Source organism: Schistocerca cancellata, chromosome 8 (assembly GCF_023864275.1).
Source record: "Schistocerca cancellata isolate TAMUIC-IGC-003103 chromosome 8, iqSchCanc2.1, whole genome shotgun sequence".
Lineage (NCBI taxonomy): Eukaryota > Metazoa > Arthropoda > Insecta > Orthoptera > Acrididae > Schistocerca > Schistocerca cancellata.
This window is the reverse complement of record NC_064633.1, coordinates 36,159,728-36,180,544: the sequence shown is the minus strand read 5'-3', so window position 1 is coordinate 36,180,544 and position 20,817 is coordinate 36,159,728. Positions and strand designations below refer to the sequence as shown.

The 20,817-nt window shown below is 39.3% G+C and overlaps 1 protein-coding gene across 2 annotated transcripts in view; it reads right to left on the bottom strand.

Annotated features, from left to right (window-relative positions):
* Positions 1 to 20,817, bottom strand: part of LOC126095279 (UHRF1-binding protein 1-like) — a 473,334-nt gene that overhangs the window by 142,910 nt on the left and 309,607 nt on the right. The window contains exons 15-16 of one of the 2 annotated variants that reach the window (XM_049910038.1): positions 6,523 to 6,657; positions 3,387 to 6,314 (exon numbers count right to left, since the gene is read on the bottom strand). In XM_049910038.1, coding sequence (XP_049765995.1) covers positions 6,228 to 6,314; positions 6,523 to 6,657 — 222 coding nt within the window. In that variant the 3' untranslated portion in view covers positions 3,387 to 6,227. Of the gene's footprint in view, positions 1 to 3,386; positions 6,315 to 6,522; positions 6,658 to 20,817 lie in introns of those variants that run through there. The other variant, XM_049910037.1, reaches the window with a different exon arrangement.

Here is a 20,817-nt window from a genome sequence, read left to right as displayed (position 1 = left end):
AATATACGGATTTTCTTTTTGAAGGCAGATCATATCAGTTCCAAGTTTTACCTTTTGGACTTAATATATCAGTGTCAACTTTCATTAGGGCATTAGATTCTGCTTTGGGTCAGCAATTATTACAAAAGATTATTTTATATGTAGATAATATTTTGGTAGCCACTAAAACGTGGGAAGAACACGTAACAATATTACGGGAATTGTTTGACCGTTTAATTGACAGAGGAATTACTTTAAAATTATCTAAGCCCTACTTCGGAAAGGAGGAAGTGAGATTTTTGGGGAATATAGTGGACAGTAAAGGTATTAGACCAGACCCAGCACGTATTGAAGCTATTACTCGATGCCCGAGTCCTAGAAATCGGAAACAACTGACATCATTCTTAGGAATGGTAGGATTTCTGAGAAGATTTCTTCCAGGGCAGGATATTGTTAATCCTAAATTACTGGATTTATTAAAAGAGAAGTCAGTATGGCTCTGGGGAAAAGAGGAAGAGGAAGTTTTTAATAAGATAAAAGGAGCGTTAACGGAAGCCAAAATGTTATACCATCCAGATTTCAATCAGGACTTTTGTATGTGTACGGATGCCTCTGATTATGGTGTGTCTTGCGTAATATTCCAAGGTGATCTGACCAATGAAAAGGGATTATATCAGCCTATTGGATTCGCTAGTAGAACTTTAAATAAACATGAAAGAAATTATTTTGTAACCAAGAAGGAAGCTCTCGCAGTGGTATGGGGTTTTCAACGATTTAGAGGATTATTAATGGGAAGAAAAACAGTTGTATATACTAATCATCAGGCTTTAATCTTTTTGAACAATTGTCAGTTACTTCACCGGATGCTTTGTCGAGACTTCCAGTAGGAATGGAGAATATTAACATTGCAGAAGAACCAGGAACAAATTACTATGTTTATTTCCTTTTAACTCAGGAGAACGAACGTAAGGTTAAACGGATAGTAACTGCTATTAGATGCAATCAAAGAAATGATGATCAATATAGGGACCTTATACAAAACCTTAATAATGGGGACGAAACAGTTAACACCTGGGGTGTGTGGTTATATTTCAACGACTTGTTGTATTGGAAAGCACAGAGGGAACACCAGAGATGGAAAATCTGCATTCCGAAAACTGTTGTCTACGAGTTAATTACTTATATTCATGAAGGTTACGGGCATTTTGGAATTTATAAATGTATTAAACATCTAATGAAGTATTATTATTTCAAAAATATGTCCCGTATTGTCAGAAGTATTGTTAGGGCTTGTGAAACCTGTCAATATGTTAAAGTTAATAACAAATCTAAGCGTTATAAATTATATGCTGTAACTCCTCGAGGTCTGTGGGATCTACTGTCATTAGATTTTTTCGGCCCTCTGCCTCGTAGTTCAGGAGGATTTGCTTATGTGTTTGTTGTAATGGAATGTTGGTCCAAACATGTGAAGCTATATATTTTGAAACGAGCGAATACAGCAAGCGTTATACGCTGCCTCACCCGAAATTACTTTGTTAACTGGGGCATTCCTAAACGACTTATGTCTGACAATGGTAGTGCCTTTATTAGTCAAAAGTTTCAAGATATGATAAAACAATATGGAATCAAACATATATTAATTTCGAAATATCACCCTCAAAGTAATTTAGTAGAAAGAGTCATGAAAGAATTAGGTCGATTATGTAGAACTTATTGTGCACATAAACATACTCGGTGGGCCAAACTAGTGCCTGAATTCGAAAAGATATTAAATGAATTGCCTCACCTAACGACGGGATTATCACCTATAGAAATTTTAGCCAAACGAATTATAGGTGACCCTTTACTACCTGCTCTACCTTGGCGACCAGTAAATGAGATCCAACAATGCATCCCAGACGAAAAAGTTTGTGAACAGATTGTTAAAAATGCTGAACGGAGAATTAAAAGTTATAATCAACATGCCAGAGAACCCTCATTTCAAGTAGGAGATCTTGTATTAGTACGATCTCATCCTAAAAGTTCGAAGATCAGTAAGGAATGTAGAAAATTCTTCTTTATCTTTGAAGGTCCATATGTTGTACATAAGATTGTACATCCCAAAGCGTTACTTCTTATGGAACCTTCATCAGGTGTAATTAAAGGATTATATAGTGTTGATCAAATGAAACCCTTCATCCCTAAATAAGTTAATATTTAGTAGATGTTACATACGGAAGAGCGTTCATAGTGTATTCATGTGAAGGTTTGTGATAGTTACGTGTTATTTTAAAGAAATAACAGAAAGTTTAAACAAGTGTTCTACAATAATCTACTGGTACTTCAAAAAGAGAAAGATAACCAAAGGGGGATTTATATGGAAGAAATTTTGTTATTAGGTCAGAAGGAATTTTGTATGTTTTCATGTTTACTCGGATAGTAGGAACCAAAGGGGATGGTCAATAATTTTAGGGACCATGGGCGTCCAGAGCTATATGGCTCACGAGAACATAGCAGAGTGCCTTTAATAGAGATTTGAAATAGTGTTAATATAGAACACACCAAACAGGGCTCTCTTGCTTGTTTCTCCTAAATAAATTGCCATTACCCAACAGAGTGTCCGAAGGTAAAAAAAGCCATGCCGAGATTCTAAAGAAAGTTTTGCTTGATTTCTTCTTGACCTCAGGCATAAATAAGGCATTAGAGAAAAGAATGACGTAAAGTAAATAGTACTATTAGTTATTGTGAGAAACTTATTAGTAATATACATTTTTGGAAAGAATAACTCTTAGTAAATGAATAAAACTGAAACTAATTTATCACAATTTGAACGCTCTTTCCTAATGTAACAACGTTAAAGAACGTATTAAATTATTATTTATTAGCAACTATTAAATGGAAAGGAGTAATCTCCATATATTCGGTTATGAATTACCATAATAGCACAGTTAAGAGTAAATGACAAACAGTCACAACAATATTGTAGTAAAAGGATTAAATCTATCTAAGAGCAAGGACTCTAGATTACGTAAAATGACCATGTGTAGACTTCGTCACCTACGTCAGTTACAACCCACTTCAAAATTATTTATATTCTTTTTAAATTGTCTCAGAACGGTTCTTGAACTAAACCTTAAAACATCATTTGAGTCGTATGCACAGAATTACGTCACTCGGGCCAATTGGTTTTTGTAACCTTTTTTCAATTTTAGATGTCGTTTGTTCCTCCTCAGAAATTATATTGATACACGTTATCTGATTTAATCGATATTAGAACCACACATTGAATAAACTTTTGAGATTCAAAGTCGCGATGAACACTGTCAAAATTCAATAATCTTGTCAAATATATTATTAATTCATTCACATAATTCTTCATAAATAAATCCTCAGAACACGTATTTCAACTTTAGTAGCATCCACTAGTTTATTATCTTCCTACATACAGATGTGAACCTGAGCCTTGACGAGACAAAACTAACATTTTCAATAAGATTAAACTTCCTATGATATCATTGTTGTACAAAACATTACAAATTTTCATTTATTTTATTTTTTAGAAGCACAAGGCAACAACTTGGTTCCAGGATCTTCTGTTGCTCTTTGGCTGTCGACCCACGACGTATAGTGGCCAGCAATTTTCTCTCTGGTCCCGGCAGCGAAGATGCTGTCTCGATTCGTTGCGCCGCCCTCTCCGTACATGAAACATAAAAAAATACAAAAACTTTAGACAATTCACAACCATTACAAAATATTACAAAAATACATAAACAAAACTAAATTAAACTTATATTCACCTGCAAACTGGGCTGACACTGGTGGATGGGTGACGCTTCAATTTCGTCCCACTACAATATGTGAGGAGTTAACGGCACAGGCATCAGCAGAGTGATTCCTGTTTAGTCAGGGGGGTACACGGTGGCCCAACCACAACGGATTGGCTAACATGCTGGATATGAGGTGCAAAGAATTCCATGGTCATCGTTGGCGCAGAAAATGACCCGATGTACAGTGGGTGGAGGAAACCGCACCCAGGAAGGTGTCCTCACTCAAGAGATGGAGGATCAGCAGGACTGCAATGCCACGATGAGCATGAGGGATAAAGATCTCAATACACGATGGACACGATGCACCATGTAAGGCGCCATTCCCCAATTGGCTCATTCTTCGGTAAAATTTTGAAAAATGGAGGTCAAATACTACAGGGGACCATCACATAAAGGCCGAAAGGAGTGAGACTCCTTTTAGTCGCCTCTTACAACAGGCAGGAATACCTCAGGCCTATTCTAACACCCACGCCCACAGGAGGGCAGTCATTTGGGGTTATGGATTCGGTGACAAACAGTTTTATAGATATACTCACCAAAAGGAAGGAAGGATGAAAGATTAGGGTTTAATGTCCCAATGACATCATGGTCATCAGAGATGGAGCACAAGCTTGGATAGTTTTAAGGACAGGTTAGAAAATTGGGTATGGCCTATCAAAGGAACCAATCCAGTATTTGCCTAGGGCATTTTGGGGAAATCACAGAAAACCTAAATCAGGATGGGCGGATGCAGATTTCAACTGCAATCTTCCTGAATGCAAGTCAAGTACGTTAACTGATGCATGACCTTGCTCAGTCCCACCACAAGACATCAGTGTTAAACCAACCAACCGTACGGGTCACTCCATCCTAACCAGCTTCCATGAAATCAATTGTTGAGTTCTCATGTCATACACAGAGTGGGCTGGATAACCACTGACCTGTATCTACGTACAGCCTCTAATGTCTAGACTGACGTTTTCAAGAAAAACACCTAAATTGTCAATGATAAAAGCTTGATACATTTCACCAGGGTAATTAGTGTGAACTGATTATTTCATTTCCATGCCACATACTGACAGACAACCTTCTTTGAAAATCAACACAAAGTGCCCACCTATGAATTTCTGTGGCCAATAATATACATTATGACAGTACATGGCACCATAATATGTGAACTTGGATTAATAAGAGAACATAAACTATGTAACGTGTACAGAGTGGAATTATTCATGACACATTTGCAGAAAGTTGCTCTCCAATTCCAACTGTTCCCACACGGCTGCTGTGTAATGCTGTGTAAGTGACAGAAGGTATGTGCAAAACTTGTGACCATGTACTGTTCATCACACAGACGTAAGACTGATAACAGTGACTGCAGCAGTTTCTATTAAGGTGACATGAGGACCATTGCTTATTGCAGCCAGAACCAAACACTTCCATATCCTTTCTTCTTACGATCTTCATTTACTGTCATGTCTTCTCAAACTTCACATTTCTTGAAGTTGATGCCAACACACAAGAATGTGATGGCAGATGGAGTTTTTGTTGGATGTGTATGCCATGTTTATTCCATGTCACACTGGACCTTGTCATTTGTGCATTCCAACTTACCTTATATACAGGACTGTAATGATACATTTTACAATTTAACCAAACATGACACCCCATTGAGGAAAGCTTTTGTTGTTCTATGATACTAGCAACTCTAAATCCAGTCTGCAGGTCATTTAGAAGGTGAACTGAGTAGTGCATACATGAATAGGGGCACTCATCTGAACACTTTGCTACCAAACATCCATCTGCAACCAACCAATTACATCACGTTGCATCCAGATTTAAAACGTTGAATGATTCTAGCTGACTATCTAAAACTGATAGAAATTTCACTGAAATGGATTTGTACATAGGTGGTTGAAATACATCAACATGATAGGAAAACATATGTTTTTTTTTTTTTTAAATACAACTCATTACAGAATCTCTGGAAAGTGACTAAATAAACTATGTTTCAGACTCTGCAGAAAGAATAAATTTTATTGAAGTTTACCCAAAAAATAAGTGACCTTTTCACTTATTGTTTTGTAGGTTAAAGAGAAAAAACATCTCATTTGAAACAACCTGTACCAACTTATTGGAGGTACTGATGCACACTGGGTCTGTGGTTCTAGCATCAAATAGTGAATCCTCCACAATGAAAGTCTGTTGCTATTCACTGACTTACATCTTAATTTAGAAATTCACTAAAGACACTATTTAATATTTCTTTCGTTATTTACTCATTTTTAAACATTACACTAACAAAATGTAAGAACAGTCAATCAAAACTATGATGTCAGTTACTTACATGACTTCTACAAAGCAGAAACAAATTTAATGGTGTAGTGGCAATTACTAAATACAAAATGTACAGCTACATCATTAAAATGGTGTGAAACCCTCTCAAGCATATCAAATTAATTTTTACTTCTCACTTTTATTATTTTCTGTGAAAACAGCAGGTACTGGAATATATTCCCTAAATGGAAACCAAATGGTCTTGCCTTCAATCTGAAAAATGTATATTAGTTTAAAATAAGAACACTTATGGCAACTGCATTACACACATGTCACGTTTCAGCCTTATGTCAAGAGCATTGTTCAAGGCACTGTAACATGTTACAAGTAATATTTTTCTAAGTAAAATCCATATGTTGGTGAATTCACAGACAAAGAAAAATGGCAAAAGGATGTGTAGTAACTCAGTTTCACCAATTACCTGAAACTCATCAAGCGGAATAGCTCCACATTCATCTGTCACAATCCTGGCTATCTGCAACTTTAATACTGAGTGGAATCCCTCCGATTGCTGGATCACTGCTACCTGGCCACACTTGATTGTAGCCAAGGATACCTAGTAAACGTGTAAACAGTTACACATTTATAACAGAACTATGCAATTAAGGGTCTGAAATTAACACAGAAAAATAAGAAAAACATAGTATACAATTCAAGTAAGTACATTAATAATCTCTTCATGTAACACATCAAAATGTCTTCTTGTGAAAACATTTTAATTTACAATTTAAATGAAATCATTTGCTTTCCTACGTTGTTTCTGTTTGACAGAAGATATACTATTATTAAAATGAACACCTGTTAAATTAGGACCACAAACTTGGGTTGAAAATATACTTTCTGCTCCTACAGTGATTGCTCCCTTGTTGAGACCAATGTAGGCACAATTTACACCAATGATAGGCAGAATGGATTTTAAACCCATGTTGAACAACTTCAACTGTTGCTCCCAAACCATATCCACTTATTGTGGCATAATGCAATTACTTACCAAGAGAAGCCGAGACACAAGATATAATTCCTAAAACACTGACAATTCCCAAGAATTAGAAGCTTTCACTCAGTTAATACTAGGCAGAAATCCAATCTGCATTTGGATCGCACTTCCTTAACTCTTGTGCAGAATGGTGTGCAGTATACTGCTGCATCCATATTCAATAAGCTACCACAAGAATTCAAAAATCTTAGCAGTATTCCATGCACTTTCAAATCTAAACTGAAGAATTTCCTCAAGGGTGTCTCCTCCTATTCTGTTGAGGAGTTTCTTGAAAAATTAAGCTGACTACTGTGTTATATTGTTGATTGCATTTACTTAGACTTATGTCTTGACTTTTTTTGGGTTCATAAACATTTTATTTTTTGTGTTATTACTCTTATGTTGTAATTTCATGTACTGACACGTTCCATGAACTTGGAGATATGCTCCTCAATTTGGTCCCACAGAACTAGACATGTGAATAAATAAATACAAAAAAGCAAAGATAAAAAAGCAACACATTTAGAAGTATCCTCCAATGGCTTCCCTGGTGATCCAAACTGAAGAGCACAACATATTTGTCGGTTAATATAACCATTCTGCTTACAAACAACCTTAAGGTGGTCCAATTCCTGTACAAAATTTTCTGAGTTGGAAATGGCATAGGCTCTTCTCACCAAAGCGTGCAACCCCTGTGCGTTGATGTTGCCTGAAGATAATGATCAGCATGCATGTGTTTGAGATATACACTATGCCTCAAAATTCCATCACCATTTCTGTGAATCAAAACATGAAGAAAAGGTAGTTTGCCATTCTTTTCTACTTTCATCATAATTTTGATACAAGGACGGAAACAATTAAAATGATCAAAAGAATGATTCAAAGTATCAATCTCATCAGGCCAAATTATAAAAGTGTGGTCAACATATCTCCAAAAACAGGTGGGCCTAAGAAACAAAGTACAGAGCACCATGTCTTCAAAGTCTTCCATAAAAAGATGGTTCAAATGGCTTTAAGCACTATGGAACTTAACAATCTGAGGTCATCAGTCCCTAGACTTAGAACTACTTACACCTAACTAACCTAAGGACACCACACACATCATGCCCGAGGCAGGATTCGAACCTGTGACCATAGCAGCAGCACGGTTCCAGCCTGAAGCGCCTAGAACTGCTCAGCCACAGCAGCTGGCTCCATAAAAAGATTGGTGACTATGGGACAAGGGGGGCGGGGGGTGTTCCCCATAGCCACACTGTCAGTTTGCTCAAAATATGTCGATGTTACCAGATGATGACATAACTTATATGTATCATCGTCAAGTTTCTTAGCAGCAGGTGCTTCCAGAGGAACCCGGGTGAAAAGTGACACAACATCGAAACTAACAAGCAAGTTTGAAGGGTCACTGCACAAAGACATCAACTTCTGGATAAATTCCACTCCAGGGTGAAGGTTTTTAATGAATGTGATCTTCACATTTTCCAGTGTGGGGGCTGTGGACAGAAGCTGCGTATTTGACCAAATTGCTGATGCGAGCACCGAGATTGCTAACAATTGCACAAAGAGGAATCCCTTGCTTGTGAACCTTGGGTAAACCATATAATCCTGGGGGAACTGCAGCTTCAGGGTGAAGGTTTTTAATCACTTCGTCAGGAAAGGAGCTCTTCTTGAGAAGTGAAAGAGTCTTCCATTTTATTCGTTCCAGAAGATCATTATTTCGTCTTCAAAATGTCAAGTCCTACAATAAAATGTCCATTTTAGACATATAATCTCAACATGAGAGAAGAACTGTGACACTGCCTTTGTCAGCTGGAAGAAAAAGTAAATCCGGATCTTCTCTCATGAACCGGATGACAGATCTTTCACAAGATGAAACATTGTTCCATGGGGCTGGTGCTCAATGAAGGTTTCTTGTGTCTGGTCCTCAGGAATGCAGGATACAGCTTGCTCAAGTACACAAATGAAATCAATAGTAGAAACACTCCTCAGTGTTGGCGTAAATTTTAAACCTTGAGACTGATAACATACCATCATCCAGATCCCTTTTAGGGAGATTAATCACAATCCATTAACAGCTGGCATCATCAGATATAGTGGACTGAGCACAAAGTCATTAAAACTTAGAAGACTGTTTATTGACAGCTCTCCTCTGCTCCGAGTGTGAAAATGCCCAGGCAGAACTATCCATTCCCACGATGTGGCCAACAGCCAAGATGAAATCTACAAATGCAAATAATATAAATCTTTGGATATAAAATCCAGTTGTCTATGGTAAAACAAGTGTGTTCATATACTACAGTAAAACTGGCATGCTCCTTAATCTTATTAGACACTTTTACATCAATGTAATGGGCAATTCTAGTAAATGAAGGTTTAGTATCTTCACTATGCGACCTTAGTATAAACACAAGTGTACTCAGAAGCTTTCCTTTCTTCTTACAAAGTTTATCAAACGATTGCCTGTAAAGGATCTTGATGTGATTACACAGACTTTCCTGGCACAATGGCTGACGATACTCTTCTCAGGTATGCGGCTGAGTAATGTAGTCATCTTGACACAATATTTCAACGGAAATAACACTTTATTGAACACCAGTCCCATGGAGGAATGTTTCATTTTTTGAAATGGCAGACACCTGGTCCATGAGAGATGATTAGGATTTACTTAATGTTCCAGCTTGCAAACGCAATGCCACAGTTCTTCTCTCACATGGAGATTATTTGGCTAAAATGGATCTTTTATTGTAGGACTCAGCATTTCGAAGATGATCTTTCAGAACAAATAAAACGTAAGATTCTTTCACTTCTCAAGAAGAGCTCCTTTCCTGATGGGGCAATAAAACATTTTACCCTAGAGCTCTGTTCCCCCCAAGATTATATGATTTAACTAAGGTTCACAAACATGAGATTCCTCTACATCTAATTGTCAGCAATCTGGGTGCTCCTACCTACAATTTGCCCAAATATTTAGCTTCTGACCTCAGCCTCCTGCATTGGAACATGTAAACATCTCATTTCCAATTCAGTGGAATTTATCCAGCAGTTGAAGTCTTTGTTCTTTGGTCTTTCAGACTTCCTTGTCAGCTTTGATGTTGTGTTACTTCTACCTGTGTTACTCTGGAAGAGTCAGTGTGGATAACTTGTGTCATGTGCTGACATTGATACATTTCTTATTCACTGATACATATTTTGAGCAAACTGACAGAGTGGCTATGGGTAGCACCCCTTCCACATAGTTGCCAATCGTTTTATGAAAGACTTTGAAGACATGGCGCTCAGGAGTTTGTTTATTAAACACACCTGTTTTTGGAGATAAGTTGATGATACTTTTTAAGGTTTGGCCTGATGGGACTGATACTTTGAAACTTTTTTTTTTATTTTTATCATTTTAATTGTCTCCATCCTAGCATGAAAATTACGATGGAAGTTGCAAATAATGGCAAACTACCTTTCCTTCATGTTATTGTTTACAGAAACAATGATCGGACTTTGAGGCACAGTGTATATTGTAAACCTATGCATACTGACCATTATTTGCATGTGACCAGCTGTCATCCACCACACCAATGCACTGCGGTCATGCGGACATGCCTATGGCATTTCTGACACAGAAAATTTGATAACAAGAATTGGACCATATTAAAGTTGTTTTTAAGCAAAAAGGTCATAGTGATCAACAAATATGCTATGCTCTTCAATTTGAGCCATGGAGGAAACCACTGGAGGGTACTTGTAAATTTGTTGCTTTTTTAACTTTTGCTGAAAGTATATTCTCGAAAATATGTATATAGGGGACTCCAATTCTGTTGGAAACTCAGTTCCAGAGGGACAGTGCATCTGCATACTCACTAGGAGATAGTGGTTAGTTGGTCCATTTAAATATGGTCTCAAGATGACGGCCAGTGTCGGTTGGTCACAGCCAGTGAGCTCCCTGCCGCCATTCGATAAGCAGCAGCCAGCAGCAAGTCGTACTCTGAGCTCACTTATTTGTTTCATAGTTTAATTCTTAATTTCTTTGCGCGTTTTTGGGTACTTGCATAGTTTAACTCACAAATTTCAGGTGTATTATAGTATTTGAGAACGTAGCATAACATTTTAGTACCTGAATAGTGTAAATTCGCACAGTCATCAGTCATCTATTTGTTTTGAATGGCTTGTGAGATAAAAAAGAGAAAAGAAATTGTTAGGGATGGATAGGGACTGCGCCTGTTGTGTCCAGATCCGGGGGAATTGGCCACCGTCTGTAAACAGCTGGAAGCTGTGTTGGCCATGGTCAACAGGCTCCAGGCTGTTGCCTTGGGCTGCAGTGACATTGGGACACCCGAGGCGAGCGCTCTGGTGCCTCTGGAACCTATAGCATCACCTGGGATCTCTGATGCCGCTGCACCCTTGGATTCGGACATCCTTGCTGGTCGACACTTGCCTGATGGTGATTGGCGAACCATGGTGGGGTCACGAATCCCTGGGTGGAAGGCAAAAGTTGGTGCTGGCCGCAAGGCTGTATCCTTAAGCCTCCGTAACAGGTCTGAGGTGCTGCCCACTGCTGAAAGTACTTCTGAGCCAGCAAGGGCAGCCTCGCCTGATGTGGCAGTGGCCGGTCTTCCTGAGAGGTCCTGACAAGCACAGAGGGTGGGATTACTTGTCATTGGGAGATCCAATATTAGGCAGGTGATGGGGCCCATTAGGGATATAGTAGCTAAGGACAGGAAGTAAGCCAATGTGCACTCTGTGTGCATACCAGGGCATGCCATCCAAGATGTGGAAAGGGTCCTTCCGGGATGCAGGCAACTGTAGGTGGTGGCTCATGTCAGCACTAATAATGTGTATCGCTATGGATCGGAAGATATTCTCTCTGGTTTCCGGTGGCTATCTGAGTTGGTGAAGACTGCCATTCTTGCTAGCAAGATGAAGAGGCTCAGACGGTTCTGTGGCCATGTAGGCTGCAGATTCCTAGACTTGTGCCATAGGGTGGTGGGGTTTCGGGTTCTGCTAAATAGGTCAGGTATCCACTACACACAGGAGGTGGCTACATGGGTAGCAGGGGCTGTGTGGTGTGGACTGGGCGGCTTTTTAGGTTAGACAGTTCCGGGAAAGATAAAAAAGGGCTCAAGTCTCAAAGAGTACAGGGCAAAGAAACAATGAGAATTGACCAAGCAACAGTTGGTATTGTAGTTGTAAATTGTCAAAGCCTTGTTGGAAAAGTACCAGAGCTTCAAGTGCTGATAGAAAGCACTGAAACTGAAATCATTATAGGAACAAAGAGCTGACTAAGGCCAGAAATAAATTCTGCCGAAGTTTTTACAGAGGCGCAAATCGTGCTCAGAAAGGATGGATTAAATAAAGTAGGTGGTTGTGTGTTTGTGTCTGTTGATAGTAGTTTATCTTGTAGTGAAGTTGAAACAGGTAGTTACTGCGAATTACTGTGGGTAGAGATTATACTCAACAGCCGTACCAAAATAATAATTGGCTCCGTCTACCAACCCCCTGATACAATAGCTGAATGCTTCAAAGAAAACTTGAATCTCATTACAAATAAGTACCCCACTCATGAAGTTATAATTGGTGAGGACTTCAATCTATCCTCAAGTCGTTGGGAAAAATACATGTTCAAAGCCGGTGGTAGACAGAAAACATCTTCTGAAATTGTACTAAATGTTTTCTCTGAGAATTACTTTGAACAATCACTTCATGAGCCCACACAAATTGTAAATGGTTGTGAAAATACACTTGACCTCTTAGCCATAAATAATCCTGATCTAACAGAGAGCGTCATGACGGACACAGGGATTAGTGAACACAAGGTCACTGTAGTGAGGTTCAAAACCATATCAACCAAAACCACTAAAATAAATGCAAAATATATCTATTTAAAGCAGCAGATAAAAATTCACTTGATGCCCTCCTAAGAGACAGTCCCCATTCCTTCCAAGCTAATTATGTAAGTGTAGGCAAGATATGGGTCAAATTCAAAGATACAGTATCAACAGCAATAGATAGATTCATACCGCTTAAGTTAATAAGAGACAGGACTGATCCACCATGGTACACAAAACACATCAGAACACTGTTGCAGAAGCAACAAAAAATCATGCCAAATTCAGAAGAACACAAAATGTCCAAGACTGGCTAAGTTTCACGGAAGCTCAAAATTTAGTGCATATGTCAATGTGAGATGCTTTTAATAGTTTCCACAATGAAATATTGTCTCAAAATATGGTAGAAAACCCAAAGAGATTCTGATCATAAGTAAAGTACACTAGTGGCAAAAAACAGTCAATACCGCCACTGCACAATAGTGATGGAAATGTTACCGATGATGGTGCCACTAAAACGGAGTTACTAAATACAGTTTTCTGTAATTCTTTCACGAAAGAAGACAAAGTAAATATTCCAGAATTCGAAATCAGAAAAGCTGTTAGCATGAGTGACATAGAAGTAGATATCTTAGGTGTTGCGAAACAACTCACATCACTTAAGACAGGCAAGTCTTCAGGTCCAAATGGTATACCAATCAGGTTCCTCTCAGAGTATGCAGACACAATAGTGCCTTTCTTAGCAATCGCATTCAACCCCTCACTTGACAAAAGGTCTGTTCCTAAAGACCAGAAAGTAGCACAGGTCACACCAATATACAAGAAAGGAAATAGGAGTAACCCATTGAATTACAGACTCATATCACTGACCTCAATTTGCAGTATGATTTTGGAACATATACTATACTCAAACATTATGAATCACCTTGAAGAAAATGACTTACTGATACATAACCAACACGGATTCAGAAAATATCGTTCTTGTGCAACACAGCTAGCTCTTTATTCCCATGAAGTAATGAGTGCTATTGACAAGGGATCTCAGATCGATTCCATATTCCTAGATTTCCACAAGGCTTTTGATACAGTTCCTCACAAGTGACTATTAATCAAATTGCATGCATATGGATTATCGTCTCAGTTGTGTGATTGGATTCATGATTTCCTCTCAGAGAGGTCACAGTCCGTAGTGATAGACAGTAAACCATCAAGTAGAACACAAGTGATATCTGGCGTTCCGCAAGGTAGAGTCATAGGCCTCTGCTGTTCCTGATCTATATAAATGATCTAGGGTGATACTCTGAGCAGCCTCCTTAGATGGTTTGCAGATGACACTGTAATTTACTGTCTAGTACAATCATCAGATGATCAATTCCAATTACAAAATGATCTAGAGAGAATTTCTGTAAGGTGCGGAAAGTGGCAATTAGCACTAAACAAAGAAAAGTGTGAGGTCATTCACATGGGTACTAAAAGAAATCAGATAAATTCTGGGTATATGATAAATCACACAAATCTAAGGGCCATCAATTTGACTAAATACCTAGTAATTACAATTACGAGCAAATTAAATTGGAAAGACCACATAGATAATATTGTTGGGAGGGTGAAACAAAGACTGTGCTTTGTTGGCAGAACACTTAGAGGATGCGACAATCCAACTAAAGAGACAGCCTACATTACACTTATCCGTCCTCTGCTGTAATACTGCTGCATGGTATGGGATCCTTACCACGTAGGATTGATGGAGGACATCGAAAAAGTGCAAAGAAGGGCAGCTCGTTCCGTGTTGTCACACAACAGGTGTGAGTGTGTCACTGATATGATATGCGAGTTGGGGTGGCAGTCACGGGAACAAAGGTGATTTTCTTTGGGGCAAGATCTATTTACGAAATTTCAATTAACAACTTTCTCTTCCGAATGCGTAAATATTTTGTTGACACCCACCTACGTAGGGAGAAATGATCATCATAATAAAATAAGAGAAATCGGAATTCGAACGGAAAGATTTTGGTGTTGCTTTTCCCATGCACCATTCAAGAGTGGAATGGTAGAGTAGTAGTATGAAAATGGTTTGATGCACCCTTGCCAGGCCCTTAAGTGTGAATTGCAGAATAACCATGTAGATGTACATTATCCAGATACATACCTGAGAAGAGTACCATAAATGACAACTGTCAAATGGGGTGAAATTTGATCTATTAGACCAACTTCAACTTGAATTATCTTTTATGTGGTAATTGTGGATTGGTTGTAATTCCAGGGTGGCTATAACTGTTCCAAAACGTATCAATAATTGAAAAATAAATCTAGCAAAATAATTAAATTTTTATGCTAATTTCAATGTTGTTGTTGTGGTCTTCATTCCAAAGACTGGTTTGATGCAGCTCTCCATAATACTCTAGCCTGTGCAAGCCTCTTCATCTCCAAATAACTACTGCAACCTTCATCCCTCTGAATCTTCTTACTGTATTCATCTCTTTGTCTACCTCTGCAATCACCCCTCCCCCACCCCCACCCCCATCAAGATACCCTGCAGTACTAAATTGGTGATCCCTTGATGCCTCAGAGTGTGTCCTACCAACCAATCCCTTCTTTTAGTCATGTTGTACCACAACTTTCTCTTCTTCTCAATTCTGCTCAGTACCTCCATATTAAGTATACATGATCTACTCATTTAATCTTCAGCATTCTTCTGTAATACCACATTTCAAAAGCTAATTTAAAAGTATCATACAACTAAAGTTTAAGGGCACAAAAATGTGGTCAAAACTTTGCATTAGAAAACTCCAAAGACAGACACACTCCTCATCTTTAGCACTAAAAACAGGCTGACCAGTTTGTGTTTCACAATGACGACCATGAATCTGCTGGCGGAAGTAAAGCTGTGAGGTCAGGGCGTGAGTCGTGCTTGGGTAGCTCAGATGGCAGAGCACTTGACCGCAAAAGTCAACAGCCCCGAGTTTGAGTCTCCACTCAGCACACAGTTTTAATCTGCCAGGAAGTTTTGTATCAGTGCACACTCCACTGCAGAGTGAAAATTTCATTCTGAACATCTTGTTTATCAGGATTCCTTTGTGAACTGTACACACTCAGCTAACCTTGATAATGCTTACTTTTCCATTTAAAATTCCTTTGAGAGATAGTCCTAAAACAACTAGGTTATATTTCTTAATTCACCTGATTTATGTTTGTGCACATGCAGTATTTTCACACTCACCTCAGCCGTGGGGGTCCAACAAACAAAACTTCAATCTACGTGAGAAATTCACAAGTTAACATATACACATTTGCGACAATGACTTCCTGACTCCACCTCTAGAACGCTACAGATAACTGTTGCAGAATCCACCGTGTCACATTGTTGCTGCTTTCATTAGGTCAAATTCTTGCCGCATTCACAAATGTCTCTTCATAAAAGGAACTCCCCGTGAAAAGACCGTCAACTTCAACTCGATTCCACCATGTTTTATTTATGAATTTGTAAATAGGAAAGTATACCACTATGTTCCATAAATCATGTTTTTTCTTGATATAAGAAACTTGGCAACAAGTGGGGGTTACGTTTTTTGTGCATGTTAGTGTCAGTGCTAAGTCAGCCAACAATCATCTTGATAGAAGAAATACTCCGACGTCTTACTGCCCAGCAGTAAGTTAAAGCAGAACAACAGCAGGGTCTCACCACCATTCTTAACCAAGTGGCGGCTGCGTGTTCACAGAAAATTACACTCTTGTCATTGCAAGAATGATAGGTCTTTTGGACATTCGGTGTACAGAAAACCCACACATACAGATCTATATCTTCAGGCATCCAGCTGCCATCACCCTGCACAAACCGCCCGTCTTCTGAGTACTTTAATTCATCGGGCACATGTAATATTGGATGCTGATAGCCTTCACAGAGAATTAGTGCATCTGGAGAAGCTTATTAAAGAGAATAGCTATACTTCACGTCAAATACAGAAGGCCATGCACAATTATAATAAATTGAGAAAGATGGGACTTTACCTTTTCTAGCCATGTTAGTACACCCTAAGAATGATGGGTCTTTGGGACATTTGGTGCACTGAAAACCCATGCATACAGATCTATATCTTCAGGCGTCCAGCTGCCATCAACCCACACAAACCACTGGTGTTCTGAGTACTTTAATTCATCAGGCTCATGTAATATCTGATGCTGATAGCCTTCATGAGAAGGTTTTTAAAGAGCATAGCTATACTTCATGTCAAATACAGTAGGTCATGCACAATTATAATAACAAGAAGCAATGCTCTGAAGAGACTGATGACGACTATAAATCAACTGTGTTCCTTACATATGCCAGGAACGTGTCTTTTAAAATAGGCAGATTGCTTAGGAAGAATAATATTAATGTCATCTTCCATCCACCAGCAAAGAGCAGGGCCTCAGTCGGATCAGTTAAAGATGATTTACAATTGAGGAAGGCAGGTGTTTATATAATTCCCTGCGAGTGTGGCTCTGCATATATAGGTCAGACAACAAGAACAGTTCAGGAACGCTGAGTAGAACACGAAAGACACACCCATCGGCGGCAACCTTTAAAATCAGCTGTAGCAGAAAATTGCATTTCCATGGGGCATTCATTGGAATACAATAACACCAATATTTTTGCACCAGTTTCCAGCTTCTGGAACTCTGTAATTAAGGAAACCGTGGAACTAGGTCTTGCAGATAATGTAATGAATCATGATAATGGCTTTCAGCTGGACAAAAATTGGAATCCAATTATTAAAATTATGGAGTTACAATGGAATCGACATGCTCAGTCGATACTCAGCGATTAGCTTGCTCTTACTTCACCACTGAGGGCAGCACACACAACTTGGCTGCCTCACGCATGTCACCTCCTAATGCATGCACTGTAAACCATCAGTATGATTCGCATGTGCGGAATTTGCTATAAATACAATGACTGTGTCAGGTCTCTTCAGTACTTCGTCTACTCACCTGAGGATGGCCGGCCATCTCTGAGCCGAAATATCGTGGCAGAATGTTGATGGGATCCAGCTGCAAACCCAAAAATTAGTGGGAAAAAATAAAAGCAGCCCACACCACTATGGAGACACCACCAGCTTGCACAGTACCTCGCTGAGAACGTGGGTCCATGGCTTTGTCGAGTCTGCACCACACCTGAATCCTCCTGTCAGTTCTTTTCAACTAAAATTAGGACTCATCTGACTAGGTCATGGTTTTCCAGTTGTCTAGGGTCCAATCAATATGGTCACGAGACCAGGAGAAGCGCTGCAGGCCATGTCATGCTGTTTAAGACTCTTGTGTCATTCATCTGCTGCTATAACACATTAACACCACATTTTGCCAAACTGTCTGAGCTGTGGTGGCACCGGCGCTAGTAGTAACTCTGACATGAGTACGATCGAATTCCTAGTGCAGACGTTTGTCTTGGGGCTTGGGCCGGCTCGGGATATGAGTGAGTGCTGACCACGACTAATGGGAACAACACTTTGAGAATGGAAGGCAGCAGTGGGCAAGTCGGTGATTGTCTGGAGGGCAGAAGCGAAAATGGTGTGCCTGAGGCCGGGTGGTGGTTATCATCTGGTTATACTGGAAGTGGCAGGAGTTGGCCGGCACTGTGCATTCTCTGGCAACCTCGTGAGCTGTGGATGTGGCCGCTTCCCTTGGAGGGACACACTATTAAGGTCTTGCGAAGTGATGGTCTGACATCTTCGCAAAATCGCCTGAGCATCAAGACACCCAGTTAAGTACTCTAATTACTAAGACCACTTAGTTAACTGTGATTGTGATTGCTCTTGGTACATTAAGACGTTGCCAGACGCGTGATGTTATGTGTGTTCGATTTCATGTGATGCCTCTTACTAAGTGTGTGCCCTGCTTCCGCATAATATTGATGTATTTGCAGAATGTTAGTTCATTAGCTATTATTAGCAGGTGTTTAATTTGCTTACGATATCGGTTAATCCATGTCAATATGTCCTCTGCGGGCGATCTGAGTTTTTATTTCAAAAGGTTACCGTGTTGAGCTTTGCAGACCCACTTAAGGTGGCCAATATGTGTGTCATTAAGTTCCAGTGAGTGTCGGTTCTCATGAGCCAGTTCATTTCCCACTCTTAGCATTCGTTTATCAGGTACTGTTTCACTTAAAGAAAGGACTTGTGAGTGAAATTAGTTGTTGTTTAGCCTTGATTGTATAGTGTTAATTTACTGGTCAATCTTGAATGTTAAAGTTAAGAAAAGTTTTTTGGCCTCCTGTTGTCGGGTGTGGTCTGTGTTTCAGTGAGCTGAAGCAATGGGCAACCGAAGAGCAGAGCTTCCCTTTAGATCGAAAGTTTGGCTTACGGGCGGTGGACTTCGCCTGAGCTTGTGTGTTCCTCTTTGGTAGCATTTGCTGGGTCCACATTTTGGTGGCCTACTCGATATGGGGTTGTAAATCGAGCCACGTCTTGGTTCAGAGTTAAGTATTACTTCCCTCAGTCAGTTCCATCATTCGTGGTTAAACTTCGGCCTTACAAGCTTGGGCCTTACTTCTGTTGTTACACATTTATGACTGTCTTCTTACATCTTACAGGCCAATGGGCATCTGAATAATTTCATGGTTCACTCTGCAAGGTTCTCTAGTCTGGTAATTTGTGATATTGCTGAAGTTACATTTTAATAAATATGTTCTAAATATTCATGTTAAAATTGAGGTTGTGTGTCCACTGTTATTTTACATGTAATGTTAAAGTATTGGAATTGAAAAGGTCATAAATAACATGTCTTAACTAGAGTTGTTTTGTTAAAGTTATGGTCAGATTCAGCCTTAGTGGCTTCTGTCAATTTTTAAATGAGATCATTGCTAATGGTTTATTACTTTATTAATGATTTTATGCAATGAGAGAGTTTCTTAAATATTTTGCCTGAGTGGCGTTTCTTAATGTTTATGGGAGATCGTTGGCTAATGACTTATTAACTTGCTTATGATTTTATGTAATGAGTGTTTCATAAATAATCTTGCCTGTGTGGCATCTGTCAGTTTTTATGTGAGATTGTTTTTGGTAGTAAATAAACACATTGAATTTGAAATGTTCACTTTATTGGGTCAGCCCTTCCACACTCTTTAGATTTAAAGGTTAAACAAAGGAGGTGTTATGTGAAAACATTCCACTGTCCTAACTTTGTCATACATCTCACATTGAATCTGTGGTTATTTCATGTAGTAATGCTTGTCTGTCGCACTGACAACTCTACGCAAACATCCCTGCTCTTGGTTGTTAAGTGATGGCACAGTCTCTGTCTCAGTTGTCCACCTGAAATTTTGTATTCTTGGCACACTCTTGAAACTGTGGACCTCAGAATACTGAATTCCCAAAAAAATTCGAAAATGGAATATCATATGTGTTGAGCTCCAACTACCATTTTGCATTCAAAGTCTGTTAATTCCCGTCGTTCGGCAACAATCATGTCGGAAACTTTCCGCATGAATCACCTGAGTACGAATGACAGTTCCGCCAATACAGTGCCCTTTTATATCTTGTGTACATATACCACCTCCATCGTTACATGTGCACATCACTCTCCCATGACTTTTGTCACCTTAGTGTAATGCACACACAAGGAGCACTGAACTGCCTCCCTCATTGTGAATGTAACAATATTAATGGCAGTGGGGAAGAGGTTGGAACTCCATAAGCTTTCTTGTGGAGCCCAGTTTCTTGAAATAATCTATGTAGGGAAACCTGCTGTACACCCATCTCCAGCAAGGTCAGATTATCAGTGATCTAATGATATCTTCTGAACTGGCACTGGGACTGGCTAAGAAGAACCCAGACAAAAGAGAGACATGCTTCATACCTCACAGCTTTTCCAATGCAGGACAAAAGACAACACAACAACAACCTGCTCCTTTCTTGGTTCCTTGTGTACGAGCTGTGAAAATCTCCTGCTTCTA